An 11,963-nucleotide genomic window follows, 5' to 3' on the forward strand; every position below is an offset into this window, starting at 1 on the left:
CCCCTAGGTTATCTAAGTAGGACACTAGTGAATGTCACGTCCCGGTGAGTCATCGGTTTCATACCTCCGATAGCTGGGTGTCGCTCTTGTTGCGGGCTCGATTGAAAGCGGCGAACGCCACCTCCATCGCTGGTATCTCTGGGAACACGCTGGCCTCGGCGCTGGGCAGACAGCCGAGCACACGCACTGCGAAGAGGGGCTTCACCTTCTCGCTCAGCCACGACGACACGATGTTTCCGCGTGGGTCAACCTGCCAGTGAAAACGAGTTATTGTTTTTGTCCAAAAGGCGCGCTTTGTCCAAGAGGTGCTCTCGCGGTGTCTATTGCCAACGGTTACCCTCGGCCATCATGGCCGTCAAAGCGTCCTCGAACTTCTTTGCTTCCGAGACCCGTTTGATATATGTTTCGCGGCTACCTTCAACGCGACTCTTGAAAGCAGCCTTTGTCTGAATATTTTCGCTAAGATAGCCATTTTACGCTCATTTCAGACTGTTTTTTTCTTCACACTTGTAAAGTTGCCGTGACGTACCAACGGTGTCATCATTTAGCTCACCATAAGGCGTGAATATGAGACAAAGGCGTTATACCTGTACTCCTCCTCATGAAACCGGGAAGACATGTGTCCTCTACACAATTCATGCAGCTATAGAGAGGAATTCGGTTTCAGCAATTAGTGCAAACTGTCCTTTGGGCATTGTCAGAAAATCCTGTCTTTTGACCTTGGTTCCCGTTCCTTGAGGAATGTCCTACATGTCCGAAATTGCGCACAATCCATTAAATCTATCCCCTAGTTCGCTCAGTAGCTAGCGGCGTCCAGAGCACGCCGATATTCCGTTAACACCTTCATCAACTTATGACAACATGAGATAAGGAGTGTTCAAGATTTTTTGTCGTTCCAACTTTTACTTGCAGCAGCTTGCCTTCCGCAAGCTGCGAGTATTTATGAGCGCTTTCTTCCTTTCCAGTTCTTTTCGACACAAAATCATTCCGCGTGTTATAAAGGTCACGCTTAGAAAAACAGCACGTGAGACTGTCGACATTTTTTCTTTATCTCGAACATTTATGATGTTAACAGAAATGCTTTCCAACTCGCTCAGCCCAGCATTGTTCTTCGTCGAGAGCATTAACTAAGCCACGTTCATGCGGCTAACTGCCATTGCTTTCATGTCGTCCTTCGAACAGATGTCTTTCAAGGATACATTGCCGTCATTATGCATGGGCAGGCTTTCAACCCGCCAATCGATGCGCGCACCGAACTTACCTGCACGCCCTCCGTATCCAAAGCTCGGAGCAACTCTTTGGCGTAGAAATACCCCAGGCCGCCGTACAGCATTGCCTTGGTACCGTCCTTGTAGTAAACAGGCGGCGCCAGGGCTCCCAGGGAGAGCGACAGATAGTTGGTCACATGCAAGTACTCGATGTACGGCTGCTCGTCGCTGCCGCGGATTCGCAGCTCTTGAAGGCCGGCGTCCGAACCAACAAGACCTCGCAGGGAGCGCCGAGTGGCGATCCAGTAATGGGCGAACGAGGAGCCATTGTCTGTGAAATCGGCATACACCTCTTCCAGTCGCTGCTTCGTGATGAACTCCTTGTCCGGCCACAGCACCCTGCGCATCTTCTTCAGCTTATCGGCGGCCATCTGCCGGGTCTGATTGTCCAGCCACGACGCAGCCAGACTCTTCTCCATGGCCATCTGCGAAAAGCCGGTGGTCGCCGTGCATGCTTCCGTCGTAAACACAGCGCATTGGAAACAACCAGTCACTAGAGCACGCTTCGGTTACCACTTGCGGTATGGCACGAAACGCGTAGCAGTACTTTCTTCACGTATATGCGTACACAAGGCTCACAAACAAACCTCTGTAGTTTCAGCTCAGTACAGCGGTAATCTGTAACGCTGGCAAACTTGATAAGCGCCCTTTTTCCTTCGGCATCCATTGTGCCGCAGTACGACAGCGCTTTCTCCACAAAGGTAACGTTCTTCGGTCTTCCCTCTCCAACATCAACGTTCCATCGAGTTACGGCAGAAGCGTGAAATGGTAGAGCACGACATGCATAATAGCGCAGCAGCACACACGGAAAAAAAAAAATGAACCGGCTCTGAGGCAGCGATCGAGTACCGAGCGCTCGCTCCGAGTTTTTTCATTGCTACATAAAGCGTTTAGTGGGGTGGCGCTGCAAGCAGCCGTCTCGAACAGACGCACGTTCGCATCGCTCCGACTTTTTGAAGTTTTCTGACCCGGACGTTTTTGGGCTAGGCTCCCAAAAATGAATGGGCCACCCCCATCGTGTTCCTCGCCACCTGTGGACGACGGTTTCAACGCTTCCGCGTCAACGACTACCCCAGGAAACCATCCGGATGCATCGGATACGCCTACCGCCGAAGCCGCCAACATGGCTTCGCAGCAGCCTCGGCAAGACGCCGCGGTAACATCGTTTTGCAGCGGCACAGATAACGCGGCCCAACCTGACGCCATGCTCGGCGCCGACGAAAGCATGGCAGATGACGAAGCCATTCAAGTGGTTGCGACGATACGTCTCCAACCCATTCTCTGTTCTTTCCACGGAAAACAAGCCAGGAAGCACCCCTTCCGAGGTAGGATCTTGCACTTTTCCGTTTTCGAAATTTGCCAAGCAACCTAGAATGGGGTCAGGCACCTCGCGGATGGCTCAAGAAAGCACTCGCTTTGAGAACAAACGACACGGCGTAAAACATGCCCACTCGCAGATAGCTATAAATGCTCGCTTCACGGATGCGCATTATCGATCGCTAGGCTGTGCCTCAGCGTCCATAGTCACCCCTATGGGCAGAATCGATCACTTGGCTGATAATGAACATACTGAAGAAGATGATTGGCAGCCTGTTAGGCGAAAGAACAAGGGCACAGCCGCCGGTCCAATCAGTGTTAAATACACTGTGATAATTAAGCTAACCTCACCTGGACAACTAGGGACACTCCCCGCACACTGGCTGCACGAAGCTGTTGCTAATGAGCTTCGGCAAATTCATTTTCACTCTGGCTTTCAAGTACGGCCTCTTGAACGAAGCAATCAGTTTGCTGTCGACATATCGCATATGCATGCCAGAGACCATCTGATTGGACTGCAGTCTCTCCTAATTTCTGGAAAGGAGACACCTATCCAAGCTTATGAAACCATACGCCCCGGCCAGATCCGCGGGGTCATTTATCGTGCCAACGGGTTAACAAGCGAAAGGCTCATGGCAAACGTCACGTGCTACTCGTGCAGGATAATAAACGCCAGGCCTATGGGCAAGAACGGAGCAGCTCTAATCACGTTTGAGGGCTCCAGACTTCCCCGAAAAATTCATCTGTACAGCATACTCCTTCCGGTGACACCTTATCACCCGAAGTCTATCATATGTGAGACCTGTCACAAAATCGGACACAGGGCAATTTCGTGTCCACTAGTCGACCAACGTCGATGCTCGTACTGCGGTCGCCTTGCACATGGAAACCTCGAGGTTTGTCCGACGGAACCACTATGCCGCAATTGCAGAGGTCCCCACGTAGCCACGGACCCAAAGTGCCCTGCTCGGCGGCAGGCCACAAAAACCTTGAGGAATGGCATTTTTCGTCGTATCCGAGTGTCGCGACGAAAAGAACGCAAACAATAAGCCGAGATTCTACGTGGTAACCAAACGGTGTCGACGACGGCGCACAAGAGCCCTGTCAGTACACAGCAATCAGCCTCGGAGTCAATTGTGCTTGTTAATCAGGACTTCCCTCCACTACAAAGTCAGGCGATGCAGAAGACACGAGACAGCGAACATAAAACTAAACGGCAAGGCGCGCACAAGCCCTCCACACAATCTGAGAGCAATAGCCAAAGGAATGCCACCTCACCTCTAACCGCAGTTTTTGAGCATACCGCGGCGGCACCAAAGCAAGCGCGCATTCATCGGGTTTATGCTGAAACACTCCGTGATACGCAACGCGGCGCGCAAACGAATCTTGCAAAAGATAGTTCGCGTACGCTACACTTAGATGAAAACCAGCTCACGCGCATTATCGAACTGGTCACTGCCGAGGTGATCAAGCGTATGCTCCCACTCTTGAGAATGTCACAGGTTTCTCCGAATCAAGAGCCCGAAATTGGGCACACATCATCTTCACTTCCGCGTACCTTTCAGTTTAATAATGGCAGGAATTAGCGCGAAACCACATGACATTTTTGCTTCGGACTCTCCTATATGGTTCTTGCAATGGAACTGCCGGGGAATCCGTCGCAAACAAGCGGAACTTCAGAGGAGACTGTCCATCACGCCAACGCCTCCTCTAGCAGTCCTGCTTCAGGAGACTGGCATTAATAAGCCAAATCTAATAGGGTACAAACCTTACTGCACCCCTTCCATAGAGCACCGGCGTCCCGGGCCAAGATCGCGATCTGCGCCTCCAATAGCCAATGGGGAGGCATGCGTTCTTGTTCTGTCGCGCACGGCCCACACTGAACTAGATACTTCCGCGTGATGCACGCAGACGCAGGAGGTAGCGGGAGTACGCCTTAACTTAGATGGCGACCAACAAGCCTTAGTTTTTTCAATCTATGCGCGATCATTCGGTACTACGACATATCGAGTAGATATGTCTTTTGTAGAACACTTCTTAAGGATATATCCCCAGGATCGCGTTGTAGTTGGGGGTGATTTTAACGCCATGCACAGCAGCTGGGGATATCATCACTCAGATCCTAGGGGAAGGCACCTTTGGCAGCAAATTGTCAGAGCGAAACTGACCATAGCCAACGACCTCACGCTACCTACTCGCCTTGGCCAGCACAAAGGTCAACAAGACACTTCCCCAGACTTGACACTAGTGTCTCATCCCAGTGAGATCCTATGGTCGAGGGCTGATGATGTCATGGGCAGTGATCATTATCCCGTGGTGGTCTCATGGGCTCCTCGAGGGCGAAAGTCGTTACAGCGGCAACAACGCCGTCGAATAGAGGAGCACGTCTCATGGGACGATTTTCGTAGAATGCTCGGTACGGTGAACGCTCCCACAGGGTTAGACGAGCTCATTACTCATATCAGCGATGCCAAGAAGAAAGCTACAACGAAGCTTTCAGTCAAGTTTGATGCCCCAAAGCCGGACTCCCACCTTTTGAATCTGTGGAATCATAGGCTTCGGGCTCTCAAGGCGTATCGCCGATCAGGCCGGACACCCCATCGAAGGCGGGCTCTCACTCGCATCAGTCAAGAAGTTGAGAAGTATACTCTGCAGCTCGCTCTCCAAGACTGGCATCTGCTGTGCCACTCACTCAATGGAGCAGCTAACTTATCGAAGGCCTGGCACATATTTCGAGCTATCCTTGGATTCAAGAAGCCAATTTCCCCTGCCCAATGCATGGCCTTGAAATTGAATGTCTCCGCGGCGAAGTTAGCTATACAAGCAGGGAAGGTATTTTTTCCCCAACCTGAAAATGCCGATGTCTTGCCTGCGGACCCCGTATCAGGTGCATCAAACGATTACGACGTTCCCTTCACATTAGACGAACTGGAGGCAGCTCTGTATGACTCCAATCACAATAGCGCCCCAGGGCCGGATGATATACGCTACTCAACACTTCTGAACCTTCCCAAGTCACATAAAGTTGCCCTCTTGAAAGAGATCACCAAGTACTGGGCCAACGGTGATCTTCCTCTTGCCTGGAAGAAGTCAGTGGTAATACCAATTCCAAAACCTGGCAAGCCAAGTCGAACCTTACAAGACCTCAGGCCAATATCGCTGACGTCCAACCTTTGTAAGGTCATGGAACGTATGGCTCTAAGAAGACTTGAATGGTACTTAGACAAGTACAACGTCCTGTCTCCTATGCAAGTAGGTTTTCGTCGAGGGCTCTGTGCCCAAGACATTCTCAGAAGGCTTTATAACGACGTTCTCGCCAACCCTAGCAGCGCACAGCTCCCAGTGGTTGTTGGGGTAGACGTCAAAAAGGCGTTTGATTCCGTGCCCCACTCGACCATACTTCGCCGGCTACAGGAAGTGGGGATAGGGGGCAACCTCTACCGCTTCGTGAAAGCCTTCCTTGCAGAAAGAACTTTCTCAGTAGTGGTTGGAGATACTCAGGGTGAATGGCAACATAACCAAACAGGTGTCCCCCAAGGCGCTGTCATATCACCGGCTCTTTTTAACATTGCTATGTCAGGTCTCCCGCCAATGCTGTCTTCGATACCCGGTCTTAATTGTGCCGTGTATGCGGACGATATAACGTTGTGGACTAATTCAGGGTCCCCTGCAGAGCAAGAACAAGCCCTACAAACAGGCCTTAATGCCGTCCATGAATACATCAAGAAGTGTGGAATGGAAACCTCTCCGGAAAAAACCGAGTATGTGGTTGTCTTAAATGATTCGCGGGTACGAGCCGAGGCCGAACGCAAACTTATCTCTCTTCATTTAGGGCACTCAGTAATCTGCCGGAAACAAACAATCCGTATACTCGGCATGCTTATTGACGAGGATGGAGGAGCCAAAAGCTGGCTCCATAACACGATGCATAGCTGTCATCAGGCTTTACACCTTATGCGCCGCGTCTCTGCGCGTGGATGGGGAATCAAGGAGGTGGGGCTCCGTCAGATAACCCTGGCACTCATAACATCAAAAATCCTGTACGCATATTCGTACATGCGGCTTAACGCAACCCAACGCCTTCAGCTTGAGCGAATCAATCGCAAGGCGATGCGCCTGGTTACTGGTCTGCCGCAGTACTGCCCAGTAGTGAACCTACACGCATGCAGCAAAATCAATGCCCTACAGTATCTGGCAGAGCAGCAATCGCTAGCCCAGCGAGTCCGTCTCTCCACAACGGCGGCTGGCCGACAGATCCTGCGGGCATTAGGCTACAACGTTGACAACTTAGAGCCACTTTCGTCCGCTGCCCCGCCATGGGAACTGATCGACTTAGTAGATGGTATGCCATTACCAAAGAATATGAGTTCGGCTAATCCTCAAAGGCGCAAAGCTGCCGCCAAACGGCACGAGAAGACATCATACAAGTTAGCCCAGGAAGGAGCCATCCAACTATACACAGACGCCGCTCAGTTTCAACATTGCGCCGCTATAGCTTGCCACGATTCTGTGTCAGATACCTCTGTAGTTCAACGGCTTTCCGAGGAACACACCGTCACCAATCTCGAACTCATTGCCATACGACTTGCCATTACTCGAATAGTAGAAAGACAAGATCCGGCTCCTTGCACCTACCATGTTTACACAGATTCACAAGCAGCGTACACCGCCTGCCGCGCAGGGGGAGCTGACTATGCCGTTCTCAACACTATTAGAACAGAAGCCCGTCGCCTGCGAGAGGAGGGCTACACTGTCATTATCAAATGGATTCCTGCACACGAAGGAATCACTGGAAACGAAAAGGCACACCAGGCAGCGCGCGCAGCAGCTCTTTCCGCACCTTTGCCTGGATCCACAGTCGTTTCCGCTTCTTGGCCCCCTGATGACGTTGCGCACCCGTCGTCGCCCCATATGGATAGGGCGGAGACATGGCATCGCGCACAACGCTATCGTCGCAGCATACTCCAGCACTTGGCCAACCCTGAGCAACTATATCGCCGTCCACATAGCGCATTAAGGAGAGTGGAGGAGGTGCTCCTTCGCCGAGCCCAGACCGGCCAGCTTCTATCACCAGCGAAGCTGCACCTCATAAACCCGCGCTGATACCCGACTCCTCAGTGCCCGACGTGCCCTGCCAGAGGCACGACCGAACATCTCCTGTGGAGCTGCCCTACCTTTGACGCAGTACGGGAGAGAGCATTCAAGTCCCTGGGCGGGCTTCGACCTGGAACCCTGCAGCAATGGGTCGATCCGCCATCGCATATCGGGCCATCAGACGCACTCCGGCTCTGCTGAACTTTTCTTTCCTACTTCAAGGAAGATGAAGGGCCAGGCCATCTCTTCGCGGAGCCGACCTCGGGACGACACTACCTCGAGGAAGAAGCGGACACCGGTCCCCAACCTGCAATCCGACCTTCACCCCCACCCCCATCCTCACCCCCACCCTTAACCACTCCCCCACCCCAACCTCCATGAAGCACCTTAGTTCTGCCGCAAGGTATCGGCCTACGAAATGCAGAAATAAAGACGTTTTAAAAAAAGCGTTTAGTGATTGTAATAACGAATTTGTGTATGCATTCTTTAGTGACGACACAACGCGGCCCCTTACGTACATCCGTTAAGGCAACCCATACGTAGCACCGCCTATCGATCGGATATTGCATCGTGATCACGTGGCGTGTATCCGTCTTTGTTATATCTGATACAAATTCGTTATATCGACATTTTACACTACAAACGACATTATCCTAGGTACATAACAAGACAAGTCATTTGAGATCACTCGGAACGTTCCTCCTCGAATGGTGTGGCCGCCGTGCCCGTCTGAATGTTGACGGAAATTGTTTGGGATATCAAAGATCGCCGGTGCGAAACCCTATCGCATACTAGGCTATTGCTCAAGTAGCACTTTTGTGCTTCATAAAACGCCGGGTCGTTTGATACCACTCCGAACCTTCTGCGTCAACTAAGTGGTCCACAGACTATATACGAATAGTGGTGCTAAGTGGCCAATGATTCCAAACTGGAGTATATACAGCGAAATGAAAGTACGCAATTATATTGCGGCACCCGAGTGCATCTGATGGGTATACGCTGCAACCGACGTAGTTGTACGGTAAGCTACCCTGGTGGGCACCACCTTAGTGCTATAGTATGGTGGCCGTCTTAGTAACGTGGTATGTATACATTGTTGTTGTACGATAGTTAGCATCGCATCTGCCATTTTAAAAAACGACCTTCGATTTCAGAATAATGCGAAATTGATAAACGCGAGTAGTAGAGCTAACGCTCTAAAATTCAGGAGGCTCTTTGGCTCTCTGAAGTGCTGCAAGGCGAAAGAGTTTCTTGGTGCACTGTTTTTTTATATATTTTACTTTGTTGTATTTTTTAGTTTTGTTTCTTTTCTCTTATTTTATTTTTCATTTTTGTTTCTTTTCTTGTTTATTTTTATTTCTGTTCTTACTTTACTCTTTTTTTATTGTTTACTATTTTATTCCTTTTACTCGATTTATCAGACCCATGCATTCACCAGATGAGCCTTTATTCATGCTGAAACCCTGAGCCATTGTAGCAGAGTGGTGGCGTCTCCGCTTCAAATGCCGAAGGCCCTGGTTCGATTTCCAGCCTCGACAGAGTGTTTTGTAGTGACGCCGAAACGCGGCTAGATCTGCCGACATGGGTGCTCAGGACAGTATGAGCCATTAAAGGCTTTCGACCTAAAAACATACAGGAGTTTCTAGACATCCATCGTTCGTTCGAGTGTGTTCTCGTCCGGGTTTCCTCTTTCGCTACATTGTATGTAATCTGGCACCAAGAAGCCAAAACTGCCGCTTGGCAAAACACGTTTTTTGTACCTACCAGAGGCTGGCATCAATCCTTTTAGTCTCTATCATCTAAAGGTTTTCAAAATACATCAATTAATCATCTTTTCGCTACACATCACATCACCCCACTACGCACTTTTAAGTGTCATTATTTCAGTTTTGCGAAGGGGCTAGGTCGCTGCGTTGCGATTGCTCATACATCAAATGAAAGAAATGCACTTCCTTTGTGACCCATAGAGCTATATGTAGAGAGTAGGCACATTCTGCATTTATTTCCTTGCCCTGTTTATTATCACGAATGTCAATTTGAAGGCGTTGTGATTCCTATCAACAAGTGCCCCTTCTGATGGTGTTGTGATCCTTATCAACAAATTGCGTTACAAATACACTGCGTGTCATGACCTGCAAGCCGGAGTACGATAAAAAAATTCGAGGGGGCACTTAAGCTCCGCTTTAAGAACATTACGCGATAGCTTTGGTGCATTTACGCACATAGATGCTTAACTGGCAATTCTCGACTTTACATTCCAAGATACATGGGAATCCTCATTGTGCTCCTGCCGAAATAATGCACTTGTTAAGCGATGGTTCAGCGATGGCAGGTGGTACTATCGGTGGGGCTTGTGCGGCCCAGGTTGCTCCTCGTGGATAACTTCTCAAAACCAGTTATTAATTCAACTACCAACTACCACGGTGGTCAGTCTAATCACAAACAGGTGGGCAGGTTGTGATCACGCCACAGGGTGACGGGATCTGGATGCCCGCCTAGCTTGCTTCTCAGGGAATTTTTCGCTGATAACGGCATGGACGCCGAATTTTACGCACAGCGGCAGTACTAACACCGTCTCAGTAAAACTCTTTTGCTCAGACATTTCTTCAACTAGCCAAGCGCGCTCCAATTAAATAGTTTTTCGGTCACCAGGAGGGTGACTTCGCAAGAGCCTCATGCCTACTGTATGACGGAGGCTGTTTCTGCACTGCCTCTACAGCGTTAGGCAATTCGTCTCACCCGTCACAGGCTGACTCGCTTAGTGACCAATTCCTGTAAGCAGTAATGGTTATGTATTCCAGGCAACCATCAACATACCTTCAGCATGACTGCCAGGTGACCGTCGATGCGGCGACGCTCCTCCTCCGAAAAGTGCGCAACCACGGCGGCGGAGGACACCAGCAGCTTGTAGCTGGCCTCGACCTGGGCGGCGCAGAAGCGGAGCCGCTCTTCTCTCGCTCGCAGGGTGCTGCCATGGAGGATGAGCAGGACGGCGCCGGGGTTGGCGACGGCTGCGTATGCGAACAGGAACAGCCACGCCAGGTGGCGCAGCACGGTGGTGTCTGTGGTGTTCTCGAAAATGTTTAGTACACCCTCCAGCAGGGCCATGTCGCTGAAAAGCATCAGGTCGTCCATCGTGAACGGCGGATCGATAGCCATCATGGTGTCAATAGTATCTTTAATGTGTGCCGCCTTAGCCAGCTTCGAGTGGCTTTCCAATTCGCGCAGCGGGAACACAGCTGGAACGCCGGCCTCCCACGTCGACGACCGGACGAGGGTGTGGAATACGTACTGGATGATCTTGTAGTCCTCCTCGATCCTCCCAGAAGGCGGCAGTCCGTTTGTGGCATTAGCAAAAAGTTTAAAAATGTCAGTGTAAACTTTTTTAAAGTGTTTTTTCGGTATTTGTCCGAAGAGAGCTCTCCAGAATGGCATCACGCCGCTAGGAGTAAACAAGATGCGCCGCTTCTGGTGGTCCTCCTCTGCTGTCGGGAGCAGCTTCAGCGAAAACCAAAGATTTACATTCCAATTGAAGGCAAGGTCGAACAGTACCTTGAGAGGAGCCAACATATGTTCGGGATCTTCGGGCCATGCGAGGCCATGCTCGCGCATAAATTCTTTGACGACGCTGACTTGCGAGTCCGTCTCCGCTAAGCAGCTGTTGAACATGGCTGCCGCCTTCCTCAGCACCGGCAGCTGGTCGGCGCTCTTTTCCAGTGTATCGGGCAGCTGGCTCAGCCACGACATTTGCATGTCAGTGAGCGCGGAGCGGGAGAGCTCAGCGAACTCCTTGCGGGGCATCCATCGGCCGCAGACGTGGGCAGCAAAGTCGTGGCAGGGGTGCACGCTCCTGTCCAGCTGGCTCTCAATGAGACTCCTGCCATAAGAGTTGGAGAAATTGGCCTTATCTGCAAGAACTCGAAGTCCCCAGATAAGCGGCAAACACTGCTATTAAGTGTGGTAAGTTTATGAAACAGCATGCGCCAAAACAGCGTACAAAAAAGAGCAAAGGGGAAAAATGGTACAGTGACAAAAAAGCACAGCGAAAGAAAAGCCATACCAAAACAGCACAGCGGCAAAATAGAACAGCGAAAAAGTAGTACCATGACTGGACAGAGCAGGGAAAAAACAGCACGACGTCAGAACAGCATAGCGGAGTACGATGGAGCACTGCTGAATGGCTGAATTATCAGAGCCATAACCGCAGACGGTAAATCAACACATACGGCTACGACCTTTGAAGTTCGCGATTGCTCGTTTCACATGCTCAGTAAGCAACAGGGT

General features: G+C 50.7%; 1 protein-coding gene across 1 annotated transcript in view; it reads right to left on the bottom strand.

Moving 5' to 3' along the window:
- The window catches only part of LOC149327615 (endothelin-converting enzyme 1-like), a 58,301-nt gene extending 46,840 nt beyond the window's left edge, over window positions 1-11,461 (bottom strand). The window contains exons 1-3 of the mRNA XM_089563141.1: window positions 10,497-11,461; window positions 1,262-1,693; window positions 65-250 (exon numbers count right to left, since the gene is read on the bottom strand). Coding sequence (XP_089419267.1) covers window positions 65-250; window positions 1,262-1,693; window positions 10,497-11,432 — 1,554 coding nt within the window. The 5' untranslated portion in view covers window positions 11,433-11,461. The remainder of the gene's footprint in view (window positions 1-64; window positions 251-1,261; window positions 1,694-10,496) is intronic.
- Window positions 11,462-11,963: the final 502 nt, after the last annotated feature.

Source organism: Amblyomma mixtum, chromosome 10, assembly GCF_055824585.1.
Source record: "Amblyomma mixtum isolate Tamu chromosome 10, ASM5582458v1, whole genome shotgun sequence".
Lineage (NCBI taxonomy): Eukaryota > Metazoa > Arthropoda > Arachnida > Ixodida > Ixodidae > Amblyomma > Amblyomma mixtum.